The sequence below is a fragment of the Anabrus simplex genome, chromosome 1 (assembly GCF_040414725.1).
Source record: "Anabrus simplex isolate iqAnaSimp1 chromosome 1, ASM4041472v1, whole genome shotgun sequence".
NCBI classification, from domain to species: Eukaryota; Metazoa; Arthropoda; class Insecta; order Orthoptera; family Tettigoniidae; genus Anabrus; species Anabrus simplex.
Genome location: NC_090265.1, coordinates 1,442,006,956 through 1,442,030,199, shown reverse-complemented (window position 1 = coordinate 1,442,030,199; position 23,244 = coordinate 1,442,006,956). Strand labels below are relative to the sequence as shown.

The 23,244-nt window shown below is 38.0% G+C and overlaps 1 protein-coding gene across 4 annotated transcripts in view; it reads right to left on the bottom strand.

The window, feature by feature from the left end:
* Cdc16 (cell division cycle protein 16) overlaps positions 1–22,431 on the bottom strand; it is a 300,876-nt gene extending 278,445 nt beyond the window's left edge. The window contains exon 1 of one of the 4 annotated variants that reach the window (XM_067137914.2): positions 22,304–22,431. In XM_067137914.2, coding sequence (XP_066994015.2) covers positions 22,304–22,399 — 96 coding nt within the window. In that variant the 5' untranslated portion in view covers positions 22,400–22,431. Of the gene's footprint in view, positions 1–7,406; positions 7,650–7,816; positions 7,995–22,303 lie in introns of those variants that run through there. The other 3 variants (XM_067137918.2, XM_067137916.2, XM_067137915.2) reach the window with 3 other exon arrangements.
* Between the last annotated feature and the right edge of the window lie 813 nt (positions 22,432–23,244).

Genomic DNA, 23,244 nt, shown 5'->3' with positions numbered 1-23,244 from the left:
AGTAACTTGAAGAAATTTAGTAAGTTGTCCATACAGGAAATTCAGGAATTAATTTCTCTCTTAAAATGAATCCTAAACAAAAACTATTTTTTGTTTTAATAATACTATTTATCAGCAGATTCAAATCAAAATCGATCAATCAATACTGATCTGCATTTAGGGCAGTTGCCCAGGTGGCAGATTCCCTATCTGTTGTTTTCCTAGCCTTTTCCTAAATGATTTCAAAGAAATTGGAAATTTATTGAAATCTCCCTTGGTAAGTTATTCCAATCCCTAACTCCCCTTCCTATAAATGATTATTTTCCCCAGTTTGTCCTCTTGAATTCCAACTTATCTTCATATTGTGATCTTTCCTACTTTTATAAACGCCACTCAAACTTATTCGTCTACTAATGTCATTCCAAACCATCTCTCCGCTGACAGCTCGGAACATACCACTTATGATACAAATTCTTATAATTTTGTGAGGGTCCCATACACTGGAACCATACTCTAGTTGGGGTCTTACCAGAGACTTATATGCCCTCTCCTTTACATCCTTACTACAACCCCAAACACCCTCATAAGCATCTGCAGAGATCTGTACCCTTTATTTACAATCACATTTATGTGATTTCAACAATGAAGATCTTTCCTAATATTAACACCTAGATACTTACAATGATTCCCAACAGGAACTTTCACCCCATCAACGCAGTACAGTTAAACCTGCTTTATACGTAACTCTGTTCTACGTAATTCGTATTTGTACGTAATTTCCTTTAGGTCCCGGCAAAATATAATTTAAAAGCGTGTTAATTAAACCTTACTTATACGTAATCCATTTATACATAATTCGCTGTTATACGTATTAAGTGCCAGTGAAATATAACTGAGTTTTGCGTAATTGTAATGAGAACGTGCTTTTTAAAAACAAACTACTGTATTTACGACGTTTCCTCTTAGTCGACGTAGGCGGAAATACAGCGATCGGGTTTCGGTGCTGAAACAGAACAGAGTTTCGCCGAGTGACATTGTTGACCCTTACTTACTGACGGCTTAACAAAGACGAGCCCCCTTCGCTCCTCCTCTACCTTCGTCATTTTTTTAACACGCCGCGAAAGATTAAGGTACATTGTAAGCAAAATGGGCGGTTTCGGTGCGTAAACAAAAGAAAATACAGTAAATTTGTTTGAATATGAGAATTTCTTTCGTGGGAACAACGGAGAATGAAATGTCCACGATGCCGGTCTAGTGTTTACTGTTGAACAATAGTTTTGTCATTCAGTTGCTTTTGATTAGCCATGGAGAACAGAAAAGGGAAATGTTATACGAGAAGTGGACGCTAATCCACACAAAACAAAAACTGAAATCGCTTCAGACTTAGGCATTGCTTATACCACGCTATGTACAGTCATCAGTAAAAGAAACGCTATTTTGGATGCGTTCTTAAAACTGGGTTCAAAATCAGCAAAGCGCAGCCGTCGGCAAGAAGGATGGTACGCAGATTTGGAAAAAGCACTTTTCACATGGTTCCAGCAAAAGCGGGCTGCAGCTCTACCAATTAGTGCAGACATGCTGAAGGCAAAGGCGATATATTTAGCTAAAATGATGAGTATCACTGCTGCTTTCAAGGCTTCATCGGGATGGCTGCAAGGATTTAAATATCGTCATGGAATTACAGGGAGCACAATTTGCGGTGACTCAAAATCTGCAGACGACGTCACGGTGCAACACTGGAAAGAGGAGGTTCTGCCGGGTATCGTAAGCGATTATCAGCCTCCAAACATCTACAACTGTGATGAGACCGGCCTATTCTACAATCTCCTTCCTAATAAGACATTAGCTGAAAAAGGTGACTCATGCCACGGAGGGAAGAAAAGTAAAATTCGTGTAACAGTACTTATCACCACCAATGCAGGTGGATCTGACAAACTTCCTCCACTTGTGATAAGAAAATGGAAGAATCCGAGGTGTTTTAAGGGTGCGAAAACAAAACCTAAGGAATTTGAATCCAATGGAACTGTGGTTGAGAAAACTGGACATTAAAATGAAAAAGAAACAGAAGAAGATCCTTCATCTTATGGATCGATGTGCAGTACATCCACCTCAAATCCTTCTGGAGAATGTCCAAATGGAATTTTTCCCTCCTAACTGTACCAGTGTTCTACAACCCCTTGATTTGGGCATCATTGCAAATTTCAAAGTGCATTATAGAAAAATGCTGGTTCAACATTTAATAACACTGAGTGATGCAGGAAATGAACTTCTCTCCATTAATTTGCTACAAGCCATGAACTTTATTTCGGCTGCCTGGAAGCAGGTGTCATCCTCCACAATCAGCAACTGTTCCTGCAAAACTGGTGTCTTACAAGAAGAGGCTGCCTCTAATTATGATTATGGGGACGAAATTTTGTCTGGTAATGAGTTAACGCTACCGGTGGGTGTATAAAGAATAGAATTCGATACTTTTGTGCATTTTGATGACAATCTGGCTGTATGTGGAGAACCACCAGATGAAGAGATTATTGCTGATGTATGCCAACAACATGGTGGTGATGGACCAGCTACAAGCGATAGTGACGTTGGAGATGGAGATAACGACTTGAATCTTGACACGTGAACTGAGTGGAGTGTTAAGTGCAATCGAAGTGTGTAGACGTTACATCGGTGCGAAAAGTTGTAGTGAAAATGCTTTGAATGCATTACCAAGTTTGCTAAAGGAGGTTTATACTCTTAATACAAGAAAAGTGAAACAAGCCAAACTATCTGATTTCTTTAAGGCCGGGCCAAGTGCAAAATAATATTTTCTGTCTTAATGTATTTATTATTTGCAAGGATTTACACATGTAGGTCTATTCCGTTGGTTTTTCAGTAAATATGTGATGTATTGTGTAAGTCTGATTTCTAAGTAATTCTCAGTTACAAGTAGTTTTTTCTCTTCCCCTTGATATACGTATAAGTCAGGTTCAACTGTAATTAAAACTGAGAGGACTTTTCCTATCTGTGAAACACACAACCTGACTTTTAACCCCGTTAATCAACATACAATTGCCTGCCGTCCATCTTACAATATTATTGTGGTCACGTTGCAGTTGCTCACAATCTTGTAACTTGTGTATTACTCTATACAGAATAGCATCATCTGCAAAAAGCCTTACTTCTGATTCCACTTGTTTACTCATATCATTTATATATATATATATATATATAAGAAAACTTAAAGGTCCAATATTACTGCCTTGAGGAATTCCCCTCTTAATTATTACAGGGTCAGATAAAGCTTTGCCTACTCTAATTCTTTGAGATCTAGTTTGTAGAAATATAGCAACCCATTCGGTCACTCTTTTGTCTAGTCCAACTGCACTCATTTTTGCCAGTAGTCTCCCATGATCCACCCTATCAAATGCTTTAGACAGGTCAATCGCGATACAGTCCATTTGACCTCCAGAATCCAAGATATCTGCTATATCTTGCTGGAATCCTACAAGTTGAGCTTCAGTGGAATAACCTGAACTGCCTTCTATCGAACCAGTTATTAATTTCACAAACATGTCTAAATAATCAGAAAGAATGCCTTCCCAAAGCTTACATACAATGCATGTCAAACTTACTGGCCTGTAATTTTCAGCTTTATGTCTATCACCCTTTCCTTTATACACAGGGGCTACTATAGCAACTCTCCCTTCATCTGGTATAACTCCTTCGACCAAACAATAATCAAATAAGTACTTCAGATATGGTACTATATCCCAACCCATTGCCTTTAGTATATCCCCAGAAATCTTATCAATTCCACCGCTTTTCTAGTTTTCAACTGCTGTATCTTATTGTAAATGTCATTGTTATTATATGTAAATTTTTATATTTCTTTAGCCTTAGTCTCCTGCTCTATCTGTACATTATCCTTGTAACCAACAATCTTTACTGTTGACTAAATACTTCTGACTTTTGAAGATCCTCACATACACACTCCCCTTGATCATTAATTATTCCTGGAATGTCCTTCTTAGAACCTGTTTCTACCTTGAAATACCTATACATACCCTTCCATTTTTCACTAAAATTTGTATGGCTGTCAATTATGCTTGCCATCATGTTATCCTTAGCTGCCTTCGTTGCTAGATTCAATTTTATAGTAAGTTCCTTCAATTTCTCCTTACTTCCACAGCCATTTCTAACTCTATTTCTTTCCAGTCTGCACCTCCTTATTCTCTTTATTTCTCTATTATAATAAGGTGGATCTCTACCATTCCTTACCTCCCTTAAAGGTACAAACCTGTTTTCGCATTCCTCAACAATTTCTTTAAACCCATCCCAGAGTCTGTTTACATTTTTATTTACCGTTTTCCACCGATCGTAGTTACTTTTTAGAAACTGCCTCATACCTGCTTTATCAGCCATATGGTACTACTTTTAAGACCTTCCTTTCTATCACATTTATTTTTAACTATGACAAAAAATGCTTCATGATCACTAATACCTTCTATTACTTCAGTTTCTCTAGAGCTCATCTGGTTTTATCAGTACCACATCCAGGATATTTTTCCCTCTGGTTGGTTCCATCACTTTCTGAATCAGCTGTCCTTCCCATATTAACTTATTTGCCATTTGTTGGTCATGCTTCTTGTCGTTCGCATTTCCTTCCCAATTGACATCTGGTAAATTCAGATCTCCCGCTACAATCACATTTCTTTCCTTGTCGTTTCCTACATAGCTGATTATCTTATCAAATAATTCTGAATCCGTGTCAGTGCTACCCTTTCCCGGTCTGTACACTCCAAATATATCAAGTTGCCTATTATCTTTAGAAATTAGCCTTACACCTAGAATTTCATGTGTCTCATCTTAAACTTTTTGGTAGCTTACAAATTCTTCTTTCACCAGAATGAATACTCCCCCTCCCACCATTCCTATCCTACCTCTACGATACACACTCCAGTTCCGTGAGAAAATTTCTGCATCCATTATATCGTTTCTCAGCCATGATTCAACTCCTATTACAATATCTGGTAAATATATATCTATTAAATTACTCAATTCTATTCCTTTCTTTACAATACTTCTACAGTTCAACACTAACAATTTTATGTCATCCCTACTTGATTTCCAGTTCCCTGTTCCCTTATCACTGCTCCCTGTTTCCCTGAATGTACCTCCCTATTACCCTTCCAAACAAATTTCCTAACTTATACGTACCACTGTGGTTTAAGTGAAGGCCATCTGAGCACAGATCCCTATCTCCTACCCACCCATTAGGATCTAGAAATTTCACTCCCAGTTTCCCACATACCCACTCCATAGTCTCATTTAAATCCCCAATCACCCCCCAGTCAGTATCCCTCCTACACAGTATTCCACTAATAACAATCTCCGCTTTCTTAAACTTCACCCATGATGCATTTACCAGATCCCACACATCTCCAACTAAGTTGGTACTTATATCAGCTTGCCTTACGTTGTTGGTACCAACGTGAACCACTACCACCTTCTCCTTCCCCCCCTCCCTCTCTTCTACTTTCCTCAACATCTGCCTCAACCTAATTCCTGGATAACATTCTACCCTGGTTAACTTTCCTCCACACACTTTCCCCATGTGTCTAACGATGGAATCCCCCATGACCAGAGCCTCAACCCTACCCACCTCATTTGATCCCCTCTCCTCCTGGTCAGCTCTATCTTTCCTGATAGCTGCAGAAGCTACTTCCACCTCCCTTTTCTCCTTCCCATGACCCTGTTCCACCTGTCTTTTCCTATCCTCTACTCTACATTTCCCTTTCCTACCTTTTCCCTTCCTCCTACTTCCACGCATCTCAGCAAGAGTTCCCTGTCCCTCATCTTCCCTCTGTTGTTCTACCTGGAGTGACTCGTACCGATTTCGCACAGACACCTGTCCTGAATTCTGATCCTGAATAGAGCCCTTAGCCTGCAATCTCCTTCCCCTTAGAACATTAGACCACCTGTCTTCTACAACTCCCCCATTTCATTCCCCTCCCTCTTGTACACCTACTGTAACCTGTACATTGTTTAAGGGAGTCCTATCTTCCTTCCTGTCTTCTTTGAGAATCCTAATTATCTCCCTCAAATTCTCCAACTCCTCCCTCATACCCCTCAATGCCTCGCCACACCCACAGTTCATACAATCGCGCTCCTTAGCCATTCTTTACGGAAAAAATGAAAATAAAAATAAATAGCTTATTTGCAGAAAATAAATGAACGGAGGGATATATTGTCTGGGATAGTACTCAAAGATCACACAACAATAAGATAATTAATATACAACTACACTACAATACTACTCTATTTTTTTTAAATCCTACAACTCCTAACAGGACGAAATCTGCTGTTAATTACTGAATATCTAAAGGAATACACAAGAACTACACAATTCCAAACTGCAATTAAGCCTATCCTAATTACAACAACAGAATTTTAGTAAGATTTTCTACGGATACCTCTACTACACCAGTACTACACAAATATTTTACAATAATAAAATAAGCACACTAAATTCTGATAGGATATTAGGCTACTCGTATACTACTGTACAGTACACTACAGTAATTTTTAAACTACTTTCGGATGTGTCCTAATTACAATACCGGTACAGCACAAACAGGAATGAAATTTGCAAGAACTACTGTACTCAAATATTACCAACAAAGCTAAATGCTTAGACAAATTATTATTAGAACTACGCTCTAATAAATACACACGAAAGATAACACATGAATATAGCAGGCAAGGTACGGCACTATCTAAATATACTGTATCTACACTACAATTTTCAGCTGAAGTGTGGTTATATGAACTTTTACCGCTGGTGGATTAGTATTATTTTCCCTACTACGCAGGAGGGAGAATAAAAGTGTCCTTAAATGCTGAGAATAAGAGGTTGTCTACTATAATTTCTGTCAAAACCACGCCGGGAGCTTGAAATGCAATATTATTGGGATGTAGGAATTTGATTATTAACTTTTACTCGGTGAATAAACGAAGGTGGAAAGTACAAAGTATGCAGGGAACTAAGACTACAAATTATCGGAATAATGAATCAGCTGACTTTGTATTTATTCACACAACTATCATGTGCATGTAGCAACAATCGTCAACAATCCAAAAAACTGTTAAGTACCGTAATTTCCAGTGAAATTACCGTGAATTCTCTTTAAATCGATGTTTACAGGCTTATCGTGTTATTTAATGTAATAAATTATTACCTTCGTGATAGTTTGAACGGATATCTGTACGAAATATCGGAAAAGTAGCGGTTGAAATTATAATGAGTTACAACTCTTTGGTTTGGCCATGGGATCGCAAGCCTTAGGGATCTCGACAGAAATTTATTTAGATTGTAACTTTATGGCAAAATTTGAACACTAAATCTGGGTAATGAAATAAAACATTAATTTGAAATAAATATTTACAGGAATAACTGACTCTGTAGAGCATGAAGGAACTCCTCCTCCCAAGGCAGCAGTCATCACGCTGACAAGGCTCCTATCTTCCTTCATTACCGTACCAGCTACTATTTAACCCTGAAAATAAATTTGCGTAGCATGCCATGCAAGTTTTTCCTTACTCCACCAATAAAAGATTTACTGTAAGTTTCACTACGTGGATTTACTCCCAAAACAAAATGAAACAAAACAAACAACAACAATAATTGTCACGTGATGAGACCAACTCGTTTTGCCACTTATAAAAATTAACATTCAGCAACAACTCCTACTATTTACAAACATATATAGGTCTGAAGACGATGCTTCAGACTGATGGTTTCATACAGGTAAAACGACAGCCCATTCTTAACCTTATTACATGAACAAAAGAGCACCTCTTGTCTATCCTTTTCTAAGTGGAAAAAGTGTTTTCGCTGGTCGTTGAATTAAGAACGACATCAAGGTAGCGTTTTCAACAAACAATAATACTAGGCACAGGTTTTTCAACCACAACACGGTTAATAAGAACAAAGAAGAATGTTTCCAGGATGCAAGAATTTGTAAGTTGATTTGCAACCAGTGCAAGGCCACATATGTAGGGCAATCCGGGCGGAACTTTGCAACAAGTTATCAAGAACACGTCAATGCAGAAAAATATAGAAGGTTTTCCGCAATGGGAGTACATATGAGACAGGTCATAAATTTACAGATATCAAACAAAACCTTGTAATTATTAATAGAATAAATAAAGGAGACTGATGAATAGTTTAGAAAATATTCACATTTTTCTGGATAAGTTAATTAATACGGACAAGAACTTAAATGAGATGAATGAACAAAGAAATCCCTTATACGAACATATACCGAGATACATGGATTTATTAGGTAGGAATCAAATGCCCAGCAATTGTGAAAAGCAAGCACGAGGGCTCTACGTCACAGACAGAAGCCACCTCATCACGAGAAACAACAAATGGCGACACGTCCTCGCTTCCCCTCCCCCCTCAAACAAACTACTTTCCTTTTAAGTGAGCAGGAATCACAAAAGCTGGTAAATATGATAAATATGAAACCAGTTGCATAAAAAAGATATACCTATTAGACCAGTAATTAATTTCCGTAAGAGCCCCACGTATAAAATATCACAATACATTCATAAGTTTTTAACACAAAACTATGTTTTTCATTCTAACACTGCCGTAAAAAATTCTAGTGACTTCTGTAAGACGAATGATGACTTTAAAATCAAACCTTCTCATGTTACTTGTTCATTTGATATAAAAGACATGTATACTAATATAGAGAAGACCATTAACATCATAAAAACTAACTTATTAGAACACAAACGGATTAGCATACGCGAAATAGAAGAGTTCACGACAATCCATAAATTTGTACTTAACTAGAACTACTTTTTATTTAACAACAAAATTTACCAACAAGCTTCAGGCATATTAGCTAATATATATTTGGATCACTTGGAGCATTCTCGTATTGTAGACCACATTTAAGGGCTTGATTTGTGGGTACGCTATGTAGATGATATATATGCTATAATTAATAAGGACCTCAATAACGGTCTTAGTATTTTGAACGTCCTGAACACCTTAGATCCTAATATACAGTTTACGATTGAAAAAGAGAAAAATGGATCGATCAACTTTTTAGACGTTACAACAACTAGAAAAGGAAACCTATTTTACTTTGGAATACATAGGAAGCCTACATTTAGTCCAACCACGATTCATAATAACTCTCTACATCCCGATTCACAGAAAAAATCTGTGTATTATAGCTTTATTAATACGGCCTTTGAAATTCCGTTAAGCAACAAAGAGAGAAATACAGAACATGCTCTCTTCCGACAACAGGCCTTGATTAAAGGCTTTCGTCTTAAAAGTATTAACGGGTTAATCACTAAACGTAAATGTAAACAACAAACAAATTTAACAATCAATTTACGTAATTACACATTTTTTAAAGAAATACGACATCAAGGTAGCGTTTTCAACAAACAATAATACTAGGCACAGGTTTTTCAACAACATGGGTAATATGAACAAAGAAGAATGTTTCCAGGATTCAGGAATTTATAAGTTGATTTGCAACCAGTGCAAGGCCACATATGTAGGGCAATCTAGACGGAACTTTGCAATAAGTTATCAAGAACACGTCAATGCAGAAAAATATAGCCACAATGGGAGTACACATGAGATGGGTCATAAATTTATAGATATCAAACAAGTCCTTGTAATTATTAATAGAATAAATAAAGGAGACTGATGAATAGTTTAGAAAATATTCACATTTTTCTGGATAAGTTAAATAATAAGGACAAGAACTTAAATGAGATGAATGAACAAAGAAATCCCTTATATGAACATATACTGAGATACATGGATTTATTAGGTAGGAATCAAACGCCCAGCAATTGTAACAAGCAAGCACGAGGGCTCTACGTCACAGACACAAGCCTTGCGAGAAACAACAAATGACGACACATCCTTGCTTCCATTCCCCCCTCCAAATCAAGCTAGCATACAGACCCCATCACATCACTATTACACAAGGTCGAGGAAAGTAAAAACAGACCCACACCCGTAAATACGGGCAGTAAAGGAAGTGAATTGGACAGGGATAAGTTCAAAATTTCTAAATCAATTTCCATTATTTTAAACAATTACCTTAGACAACACTTCCCCAGGCGATTTTAATTAATAGACGCATATTTCTTTCTGCCGGTTACAGATCGTACAACAAGCTATCCAACATGATATGTTTATGAATACAACTCTTAATTCAACCAACAGCAGAAACACCCTTTCCACTTAGAAAAGGATAAACAAGAGGATCAGCCTTCTTAGTACAGTACAAAGTGACGAGGAAGAAAACTAGAAGTCAAGTAAAGAAGAAGCATATTTCAGAAAAAAAAACATTTCTTCAGGATCACAACACCAATTAATTTAGTTTGTTAAAACAACAAGTGATTTTTATTAAGCCTTCGGGACTTAAAATGATACCGAAGACATTTTAGCTCATAGATAGTATTTTTAATTCATTTTAAGTTTAATGTCTTTGTAACAACCCTCCCCCATCACACACTACCTCCTTCGTCCTTTACTAACATTACTACCATTCGTTTTTAAAGTCAACAAAGATTTAACTATGTGACTGCTTTATGCTTTTTATCTAACCTTTTGTGTATGCAGCTGACAATGATCGCAAAGCGATCGAAACATGTCCTATTATTCTTAATGATTTTATAAATTGCTAAAGGCAAAATTAAAAGAAAGGTATCGATTAGGTGAAAATATTTTCTTGATTAGATATCTATGTTGTCAAGAAATTAACAATGAATGGCGTACAGTTTCATCAAGCCATAATCAGTTCTGTGCAAAACAACACATTAACTCCAGATTTATAAACCACCTCACACACTGTGCATTACCTCAGAGAGGAATAAACCAGAGATGACTGACAAATGAACACTATGTAGCGTCTTCTGCAGAATACACACTGGGAATGACTAGTCATAACCTTGTAATACACTCGTAAGGACTCCATAATGCCTTTGTAGTCTGCTCAGTAATGGTACATTGATGACTCCACAATCAAGGTTCTTCAACACTACTCACCCCGTAATGGATACGTAGCAATGCTACCACTGAAACATCTTCAAGTGTCACTCGGTCAATGCAAGCTCGTTCAAACTCAGAGCTTCCGGATTGGTTTCTGAGCGGCAAATACGCAAACAAAATTGTGTATTATTTCTTCTGAACAGTGTGTAAATTATTTGTGTGTGACTGACAGCAGTGTCTATGATAAACTCTCAAACAGTCACCTATTTTATTTAATGTCAAGTGCGCCTAACAACAGACTGTGCTTTTCATTTCAACCTTATTTCTTCGTCAAAGTGTTTAGTATTATTTCATAACTGACAGCAGTGTCTTTGATAAACTCTACAGCAGTCATACATTTCTTTCAATGTCAATGTATTTAGTGGAAAATCACCACAAACTGTGCCAAGTGCGTGAACAATTTTCAGTTTCATTATTTCTATTCATGAACTGTGCTTTATTTTCTCCCAATCTCGATGCTACCCACATCTTCATCTTCAGTGAACTTATAAATTCTATCTACAAGATTAAGAGTGAATTCGATGGCATATCCCAACCATTATTAAAAGAAACAGTGTTGTTAAACCAAAATGTCAGGGGACTGTAAATTTGGACAGTCGTGTATGTTATGTGACGAGTGATTATCAAACCGACCTGGGTGTTCCGGCCTTATCTCAACGTAATATTGGCAACTTCCAGAACGTGTTCCAGTCCCGTTCCGCCTGGTGAACTGGGAGCACGGGTCATCAAAAGGCGATGTTGAAGACAGCGACTATCAACAGTAAGGTGATGTACACTTTGAAATGCATTTTCTGAATAAAAAACTATTATTCAATCTAATTAAAAATTTTCTTGTAGATAGGATTCTGCCTCCTGTACCAAGCCCTAGCTAGAAATCACCCAGTATTGCTCTGAGAACTACTTCGTGCTAACTTTAAAATTAATTCATAAAGCCGGGCTATTTTACTGGTACAGAGACGAGGGTAGTATATGTGGCACCCTACACATTGGGGCACGATAGCTAGGTTAATATTCCTATCAAATTAATAGACAATCACAACACCCTGGATGTGGTGTTTTTCTTTTTACTAAGTGAAACTTATGCCCTGGACGTGGCAAATAATTTATGTGTTTTATGTGTTCTTCTGTGTGTTAATATGTGCTGAACTGACTGCTTTTGAACTTCTAAAGCAAACTTATATTTCCATTAATGATTGAAAATTTTCTAAGTGTAACACTTTTGAGGTATTAAAATTGCCATAAATATGGATAACATATCAGCAGCAATTGAAGCCCATAGGCTTAATATGAGTGAGGCTAACGCCAATTTAGAAACTAGGCTTACTGCAACATGCGCTAACTTAGAGCGATGCCTCGCTGAAAATAATAGCAATCTCTCTAGCATAGCTGAGGCTAATGTTCAAACTATTGCTAATATTGCTAATTTAGAACAACATTTAAATAACCTGGCTGAATCAAATACTAAGTTAGATAAGCGGTTAGCAGAATCTAATACTCGTATGGAACAGCGTTTAAACAATTTAGCTGAATCAAATACCGAATTAGAACAGCGGTTACATGATGTAGTTCAATCCCAATTTACTGAAATGCATGCGAACTTAGAATCATGCTTCAATCAAGCAAGTGTTAGGATAGAAGAAAGATTCACAGAGTCCAATAAGAAAATTGATGACCGATTCACTGAAATCCATTCTCAACTAACTCGTAATGTCAAAGAAATGAAAAACACTATTAAGAATCAAGTTATCGAAATTGTTAGGGAAGATGTGAAGAAGGTTCTTCCTTCATTCCAACAGCTTTCGCAGGACACTGAAGCTTTCAAGACACAATTTCAGGAATCACATGGTCAGCTTTCACAAATGCAGGCTAAAATTGTTTCTGTCCAATATACCCTTAGGGACACGGTTAAGAATGACATTTCCAGAGTTGGAAACAAAGTTGCTTTATTAAAAGCTAAGCAGGGCGAGTTTGACAAATGGTTCACTCAACAGGCCGATAATACGACCATACAAATTAGTCGTAGTTGGTGAACTTAAAACTGAATTAAAGAATGATGTCAAACAAGTCGAAGGAATAGTCCAACTCCAGTTGGGAGATGTCAAGAATAATCTCGATCAACTAGCTACTAAAGTCGTTAATCTTGAATCTCGAGATACGTCCAGACCTATTCATAGTTCGATAGACTACCTCCATCAGAAGAAACAAGAGGGTCATCAACTACTGTTAAAGTCCAAGAGGAGAAACCTCCTAAATTCTCCGGTAAAGAAGATTACACGGCTAAAGAGTTTCTGATTAATGTAGAAGAATATTTTCAAGAGCACAAAATTAGCAAAGATAGAAAACTAAGAACAGTCGCCCGATTATTATAAGGCAAGGCTCTTTCCTGGTACGCCGTCTTAAAATTTAATTTTAAGACACATTCCGACTTCAAGAAGGCGTTTTTGGAATGCAGAAACTCAGCACCCGATCAAACGTCAACTGTATTCGAGAAGGTATAACACCTCCATCAACACCTCTCGATATGCAGATTTTTTATTATCTCAGTTGAAGAAGATGCAGTATTTACACCCTCCTTTGCCTGAGAAGGAACTCATACAGGTCATTACGTTACAGTATCCTTCTCACGTTCAAGAGATCTTAGTAGCAGCGAACATTCAGAACTTGGATCAATTAGATGCTGTATTACTACGTCTTGATACTGCTCATGTGCAGGGTACTTTGAAACTGAGCAAGAGTAAAGACGTAGCCGCCCATCCAGTTCAAGTTAACACTTCTGAACCATCGCGACAAAGTCCTGAACGAGCGGATAGAAGGGAAGAGAGAGATACTCAATCTTCACCTACGCAGTACAGAGGGTATAGGAAACACCCATACCGTGGCCAGGCGCCATACCAAACTAAACCTACCTGGTTAAAACAAGAGAAAAGACAAGAAGAGGGTAGAGACCCAAACAACACTGACTTGCACAAACGGTGGAAGGAAACGCAGGACTACCTCCATCAGAAGAAACAAGAGGTTCATCAACCTGGAGCGACTTCTCTTGAATAATAAGAATACCATAAGAGAAGCAACACTTTTGCTCAAAATCCAGAGTCTACAAGTGCTGTTGCCAAAGAAAAACTTTAATTTTTCGGAAATAAGATTGCCTGAAAATGAGGAGGTCGGGTCATTCCATGTGGACATAGTTAATTATTGGCACATTGATGATGATGATAATTTAGTATTTGAAGACGAGTTACCCATTCGTCAACATATCCAACGAAGTTTACCGATAATCAATATTACCATTGGGGAATTTCAAGTAACATCACTACTGGATTTGGGAGTGCAACTTTCCCTAATATCTGACAAGTTGATAACATTAATTAAGGACAGATATAACATTCTCATTTTGCCGGTAGCGCAAGTTAAGATCAAGGGCATTATTCCTGACAGGAATATCAAATGTAAGCAGCAAGTCTTCCTTGAGTTTGCTATCAATGAAGAAGTGTGCAAGCATATTTTTCTGATAGTTTCGCCTATGAAGTTTAACCTTATCTTGGGTTTAGACTTTCTATCTAAACATAAGGCTACCATTGACTACTCTGCCAACATTATTCTACTCTGCCAACATTATTCATCTATGTAGGATTGGATCTGTAGAGTTACAGCTGGTAGACGGTGAAGATCATAGACTTCAAGGGATTGATTTACCCCATACACAAGTCGATGGTGTGATTGGCGATGCCGCCCCAGTCGACCAGGTACAGAAAGAAGAGGGTGATCCCGAAGGAGAAGAAGAAGAAACCGTGTCAAAAGAAGAGGGTGATCCCGATGAAGAGGGACCGATCGATAAAATTTTGAATGACAAAAAGCCTGATTTTCTCACCTACATCTCCAGTGTAACTGAAGCCCCAGATTACCACCCTAACATAGCAGTGGCGGAAGAAGAGATTTATCAGACATATCCGGACGTCTTCGATGAGAAGCCTGGAGAGATTAAAAATTTTAGACACCACTTCAACGTCAAGGATTCGCCCTATAAATATAAGCCATACCCGGTGCCTGAGAAATATAAGGATGAAACCAGGACACTGATTCATCAGATGGAGGCTGAAGGAATTATCTCCAAGTGCGTTACGCCCCATATTAATCCGCTCACCATAGTAAGGAAACCCAATGGTAACCTGCGATTATGCTTGGACGCTCGTGCCTTGAATGACCGACTGGTACTTGAGTACGACCACCCTCCTCCGCTTAAAGATGTCATTAAGCGATTTTATGGAAAAAAAAATTTTCAGGCATGGACATGACATCTTATTTCATATTGTCAGTTGAGCACAGAAGACTCTCGACTGGATTTCTTCTATGAATAATATGCCTCAAATCTCAGAGTATTTTCTTTTTACCTGAGAGGGAGGGATATGTACCGGTTACGACCTGTACCTGCTGTATTTTTTGGCTATTAATTGTACTTCATCGTCACGCAAGACATTCAGAGCGAACTTGGTTTGTTTACGTTCGGAGAAGCGAGCAGGTGAGCCAGTAACAGCTGTGTGTGTGATGTAGCTGCAGGGACGAGATAGACTACCCGCCTAACGCAACGTGTAGCCTGCATGGCCTGCTATGTTCTGGATATCAACGTCACCCCTTCGCGAACATTCGATTGAAAATTTTTTTAAACTTCTGTAATAATAATCGCAGCGACTTGAGCGATACGTCATTTTGAAGAAGATAACATAAACGTCTCAAATTGTAAATCTCGAGAAAATCTGTCAAGGGATTCACGAGATAATCAACTTCGAAGTGATCACGTTATATGATGACATAGGAGCCCCGAACTGAATATAAGCTGAGCTCACTAGACCCGATCAGACAGTCATAGCTGGGTGTCCAGCCTGACTCTCCACGCTGCAGTGTTCGTCAAAGTGCTGACAGAGGCTATCTTCGAATATTTCAAGTCTTCATGTGGGACTTAAATTCTGACAGTCGTGTTGAAATTATAAATTGTGTGCGTGTGAACTCTAATGTATAACAAATGAACATTGAGTCTATCACTCAAGTTGAACTTGTAATTTTTGCGTGTGCTGAAGATCAAATTATTCAAAGTCTTTATATAGTAGACTCAGATTATATCCGTCAAGTTGAACTTATAAATTTTGCGTGTGTTGGAACTCTGATTATGACAAGTCGTGTATTGGATTTAGGTGACAACAGTTGAGTTGAACTTATATTCTGTGCACTTGTAGAAACTTCTCGTTCTTGTAGAACCGAGTTTATTACCACATTGCCTGTGTGAACTTAGTCTCTGAACAAACACGTCATTAATCACAATGTGACACTACTACGTTATACTATTAACTGTGATATTTTATTAAATCTCAAGTCAGCATAATTTCATTTATAAACAAGGGTGTTTATGAAAGTGTTCGAACTTTCACATGAATGTTAATGCAAGTGATTACCATAATCGTGTGCTGTGACAGCAAGGTTTCACTCCGAACTCAAACTGTGTTCTTTATCCAATTCAAACAAAATTATGTATTATTTCTTCTGAACAGTGCGTAAATTATTTGTGTGTGACTGACAGCAGTGTCTTTGATAAACTCTCAAACAGTCACCTATTTTATTTAATGTCAAGTGCACCTAACAACGGACTGTGCTTTTCATTTCAACCTTATTTCTTCGTCAAAGTGTTTAGTATTATTTCATAACTGGCAGCAGTGTCTTTCATAAACTCTACAGCAGTCATACATTTCTTTCAATGTCAAGTGCTACTTTATTTAGTAGAAAATCACCACGAACTGTGCCAAGTGCGTGAACAATTTTCAGTTTCATTATTTCTATTCATAAACTGTGCTTTATTTTCTTCCAATCTCGATGCTACCCGCATCTTCATCTTTAGTGAACTTATAAAATCTATCTACAAGATTAAGAGTGAATTTGATGGCATATTCCAACCATTATTAAATGAAACAGTGTTGTTAAACCAAAGTGTCGGGGGACTGTGTAAAATTGGACACTCGTGTATGTTATGTGCCGAGCGATTACTCCGCAACATCGTCGGAGATCGTCCAGAACGTCAAAAGTTTGATACTCAAACCTATATCAAACAGACCTGGGTGTTCCGGCCTTATCTCAATGTAACATTGGCAACTTCCAGAACCTGGTTCCGCCTGGTGAACTGGGAGCATGGGTCATCAAAAGGCGATGTTGAAGACAGCGATTATCAACAATAAGATGATGTGCACTTTGAAATGCATTTTGTGAATAAAAATCTATTATTCAATCTAATTTAAAAAATTTCTTGTAGATAGGACCCTGCCTCCTGTAAAAAAGCCCTAGCTAGAAATCAGCGAGTATTGCCCTGAGAACTATTTCGTACTAACTTTAAAATTAATTCATAAAGTCGAGCTATTTTACCAGTACAGTACACAATCAGTTGTTCGGTTAGTGCAACTAATAGTGAACAGTAACAGGAGACAATTGGTTCTCACCCATAGAACTTGTCAGACAACATCAGAGCAAGGGTGTACGTAGGTACACTGAAGAAAAATAAATGAGAAATTCCCAATCGATTTCTGCCTTCAAACGATAGGGCTTTTGGCTCTTCTTTTTATGGATTCAGTGATAAAATCACTCTATTGTCAGTAGAACCAAAAAAAGAACAAAGCAGTACTACTAATATCCAATATGCATTTCTCAAAAGGAGTTGATGAAGTGATAGGGCAAGCTGAAATGGTAGCCTTCTACAACAGCACCAAAGGTGGAGTAGACATGTTCGACCAAAAATGTGCAAACTACTCATCTAATAGAAAATGTAGACACTGGCCTCTAGCAGTGATTTTTACATTACTAAATATAAGTACAGTGAACAGCTGCATTCTCTACTTATGCTTTAGAACAACAAAAAGTTTCTCCAGGTAGAGGTTAATTAAAGAACCGCCTGTAAATCTAATGAAACATCTTGAAAATAGGCTCCTTATCCAATTTCAGGGCAGATTTGAGGATTATAGTTCAAAATGTCCTTGGAAAATATTCAGAGGAGAAGGAAGATGAACAAAGGCTAGTGAAGAGTGACAAATTAGAAAGAAAAAGGAAGTGCAGTCTTTGTCCTTACCAGAACAACAGAAACACTACATATAAGTGCGTGAGTTGTGATTGACCTGTATGCCTGGAAAACTCCAGAAAAACGTGCATTAAGTGTTTGAAGGGTGAACTAAAGCAACTGTGAATAAAGTGTTTGAGAGGTGAACTAAAACAATTGTGAATTTAAAGCATATCCGTAACGTTTCTTTACACAGTTATGGTCGTTATCGCAAAGGTCCACTGTAATGAATATTCAAGAAAGTATTAAGTCTAAGTGTTGGAATCTTTGCTTAATAGCAATGTTTAGTGAAATATTAACTTTTTTCATTGCACTAATAAATAAATGCACCACTTACAGAAATGATGCAAATTTGGATATGATTCACTAACTCGACACAACAAGCCATACAACCCAATACAAAATCATTTAGAAAAGCGAAAACGTGGTTCAACGCAACGTGCTGTCATATGAGGAAAATGGCAATAGAAGCCCTGCATAACAAACAGAATCTTCCAACAGAAGAGGTGTTGGGAATTTATGCAAGGAAAAGAAGAGAATACACAACTGTCCTCAAGCAGGCAAAAGTGGATTTCCAGAAGAGGAAGGAGTTAACAGTCATAGCAGAAGCAGAAAAAGATCCCTTTCAAGCGACGAAACATAGACAGGCAAGGTTTCCCAGGGATATTCCCATGGAGACGTGGATTAATCATTTGAGTCGTGTATTGCAGGAAAAAGATATCAGACCCACGCATGTCCTCCCTGTGGGAGGCTTTGAACTTATCTCAACAGAAGAAGTCTCCGTGGAAATTCGCAATAGTCAAGTCAAGAAACCATGCGGACCTGATTCAATATTTAATGAACATTTAATCAGCAGCCCCTATTCTTTTGGAAACATATTCTGCAAGGCAGAATACCTGATTCATGGAGGAAATCTACTATCAAATCTACTATAAGGGAAAAGGTGACCCTAGTGACCCTAACTCGTACAGAGGGATTTCCTTAGAAAGAACGTTTTTAAGATTTTCACCAAAATACTGACGGAAAGACTGACAAAGATAGTCGATGGCCACATCCCAGACGAGCAATTTGGATTTAGAAAAGAGAGATCAACCATGCAAACAACAGAGTTATTGTTGGAGAACATTCAAGGCACCTTACGGGTACTCTAATACAAACTGTAAGTCGTCTTCGTTGACTTTACAAAAGCTTTCAACAGAATCACCAGAATGATGGTGATAAAAAAACTAATATCAATAATTCGCAAAGATCACTACATTGTACACCATGTCGATGGCAAGCTAAGCAATAATCAAGTGGAAATAGACGACAGCATAACCAAATCAAAGCCTATAGAGCAACTGAATGGAGTCTTACAGAGTGACGCATTAAGCCCCCTACTGCTCAACATAGTGACAGCAGACATTACTCAAGTGGTGGAGTCTGGGAGAGTGAAGATGCTGATTTATTCAGACGACGTAGCTATGTTCTCAAGTTCCAGAGAGGAATTACAAAACAGCTTGAATCGACTGACTGATTGGGCCAATAGAAACTACCTACAAATAAATACCTTGAAAACAGTCACGATGATCTTCAGAAGAGGAGGAAAAATACCCAAGGAGATGTACTGTACCTGAATGATGAACCACTTCGCAATGTTAGCTTCTTCAAATATCTAGGCATAACATTACAGACGCAAGGGAAAACTTACACCCTTCACATCAAAGGTGCCATCAGGACCATGCATGATATCAGCAAATTACGTGACTTGTCAGTAGAAACGGCATTTAAACTTTTCAAAGCGAAGGTTGTCTCTATCATAACATATAGTCTGGGTCTTATTTGAGATAATCCCAGTAAGAGTAACTTAAAAGATATGAAGAAAGTTAAAGCCATCTACTTAAAGAAAGTGCAATGCTTGTCAAAATACATTTCATAACAACTCATTTATGAACTAGTTCAGGAATCTTTCTTCATAGAAGATCTGAGATCAACTTTACAACTGCCACCAAGGGAACATTATTCCCAAATGCTCCCAAAGCTCCAGCAAAACAAGAAAGAAATTCCCTTAGATTTCCACTCCACGGCAGCAATGACATCCACAGAATGGAACAGTCCAGGCTACGAGCTTCATCACACCGTAACACGCTTTGCGATCCACGGTTTTCATCACAAGATCTGCGCAACAAAAGTGTACCATCACCCATGTACGGATTGCATATGTGTCCTATGCAAAAGACATTGTGATAGATATCATGCTCTTCTTTGTACAGAAAAACTAGTGTCATTGCAAGATCTCTGCTCTGAGTAATTTTATGTATTATTTTATGCATATTGTGCGCTCTTCTCCCATTAATAAAATCAATCAATGTATGGTTTTTGCATAACCGTGTCTGTCAGACACATATTCAAAATAAAATAAAATCAAAATATCTTTATTTGCAAATGAGGTGTGCACCTCGGTGGCAAATGGTACACTAAAATACATTATTGTCAAGCATTAAATATTAAATTAACAAGAAGAAAATTTTCCTATAATACAATGTTATACAATTTACGCTAACAATTTTTTCTATTAAACGCACAGCTCATCCTTAATAAATTTATATTGTTTACAAAATTCTACTTATAATATCTCCTGTACTACTTACAAATATAGTCAACTGATATACATTATGTGGAATTACTTCAAATGATACTATACAACTGGTATATATTATTTTTACCCATTCTGAAACCTAAGTAGCATAACGACTTGCTGCGTCTTAAGGGCCCCATGCATGCGCAGAATTCTGGAATACTTACCTGCACAGACTTGCCTCCGGGAGGTAAGACGGAAGTATGCAGTTGCACACACGCTCAGACTAAATGATTATTTCCCGAGGAAGTTGAATACGACGCGCTCAGCTGTTTTCTGTTTACGATTTTGCGCTTCGGATGGTTGAAAAATATATATGGATTGAAATTAATTAGATAGTCAGTATAGAAGATGAGTTGTTATTTGGACATAATGTAGCGCTCTGCACGAAGAAGACGTGCAAAAAGAGATTTCAGTTTTCATATTTGTAGGTTACCACGTTTACATTTATTGCCGCAACTCTGAGATAGCGCATTCGTCGCAAAGTCTCCAGCTGAATTCAAGCAACGCCAGAATGTCAGAGACTTGATATGTCTGAAGAGACTGGTTTGCGCAGACTTACCTCCGACTAAGTCTGCGCGTGTATGGGGCCCTTTAAGCAGAGCCCCTTTTGCCACCACTTTTCAGGGTTCCTGAAGGGCCTTCAAAGCTACCGTAGCGGTCCCAGGGCCCTCAAAGTCCCCACTGTACTTCACCCCTACAGGCAGTCCCCTACTTTGCCTGTCCAAACTCCTTAGACCAGGGGATGGAATTAATTTATTCACACACATTTTTTATTTACATTATCCTGCACTGGTCGAATACTCTCTAACATTTAATTTATTTTCTCTGTTCCTGTTTATTCTCTTCTTGAATATCTGTACAGATTTTGGAAAAGGATCATATCTTTCCAGTTATGTAATAAAAATCACACTTCTATTTGAGGGTTAAGACATATTCTGAAAATTCCATCATTATTTAAGTGGTTAACTCTCAATGCAACAGTTTATAATAATGTTATTTGCCTCACGTCCCACTAACTACTTTTACGGTTTTTGGAGACGCCGAAGTGCCGGAATTTTGTCTCGCAGGAGTTTTAAGTGCCAGTAAATCTACCGATACGAGGCTGACGTATGAACACCTTCAAATACCACCGTACTAAGCCAGAATCGAACCTGTCAAGTTGGGGTCAGAAGGCCAACGCCTCAAACGTCTGAGCCACTCAGCCCGGCATGCAAGAGTTTTTTTTCTTTTTTTTTTTTTGCTAGGGGCTTTACGTCGCACCGACACAGATAGGTCTTATGGCGACGATGGGATAGGAAAGGCCTACGAGTTGGAAGGAAGCGGCCGTGGCCTTAATTAAGGTACAGCCCCAGCATTTGCCTGGTGTGAAAATAGGAAACCACGGAAAACCATCTTCAGGGCTGCCGATAGTGGGATTCGAACCTACTATCTCCCGGATGCATGCAAGAGTTTACTATAACCTAAAAGTGAATGGATAATTGTACAGTTCGAGTACATAGTTCTCTAATAACTGAGTAAACATGCAGTGTCTTCTTACCATATCAAGATATGATCTCACCAGCTTGCGATATTTGTCAACACTTAAAACGTCATTATTCGATGAATTCATTTCTCCCTCGGCGTCTTCGGCCATGCTTATAAACAGGAACACCAACTGAGCAAACAGCAAGTGAGGTGGGAATTAGTATCTCACTTCCAAAGATAAGAAGAACTGGGAGGCTAGATCTAATAGTAGAGCTTACAGTGACAGATGGCACCTCAAGGTCTGTGATGGATTGACAACGGGAGAATTTTAGATTTTAAAACGGAAGAAAAGCAAACTTCTTTGGCTGTATGAGAAATAATAACTATAACTCACCTCGCCACAGGAAAGGGAAACTAACGAATAAATAAAATAATCTATCTCAGAAAATAAGCAGTCATGTGAGGAGCTGAAGAGAAAGATCGACGATATGGGTAACATGCTCATGACAAAAATGACACTCGTCCTAGGCCTGGTTATGTTAAGACATCTGACTGGAGATCAATTACGAACCTAGTTCTGAAAATGAACTGAGATTACGACTTCATCGCGTTGTATAAAACTGAACTCGGTTTACACATTTGTAGTTCAAATGTAATCGGATTTAAAGTAGTCGTGGCAACACCGCAAGACAAATGAAATACGAAATAAATCGGCTCGTTGGATAATTGTTATATTTTGGGATTGACCTGGCCGTGACTGCTGAATTAGCAGAAGAAGAAATTATTGAGATCTCGCGAAGTAAACATGGAAGGAACTTCAAAGAAGCGTTCTGCGAATTTCACAGCGAAGGAAGAGGACGACCTGGTTGATATTGTACTATCGAGGTACAAACATATAATTGAGAATAAAAGAACCGATATGGTGATATCATAATAGAAAGAGAAGGCCTGAAAAGAAATTGAAACCGAGTTTAATTCCAGTAGTATTGGCGTCCAGAGGGACTGGAAAAATCT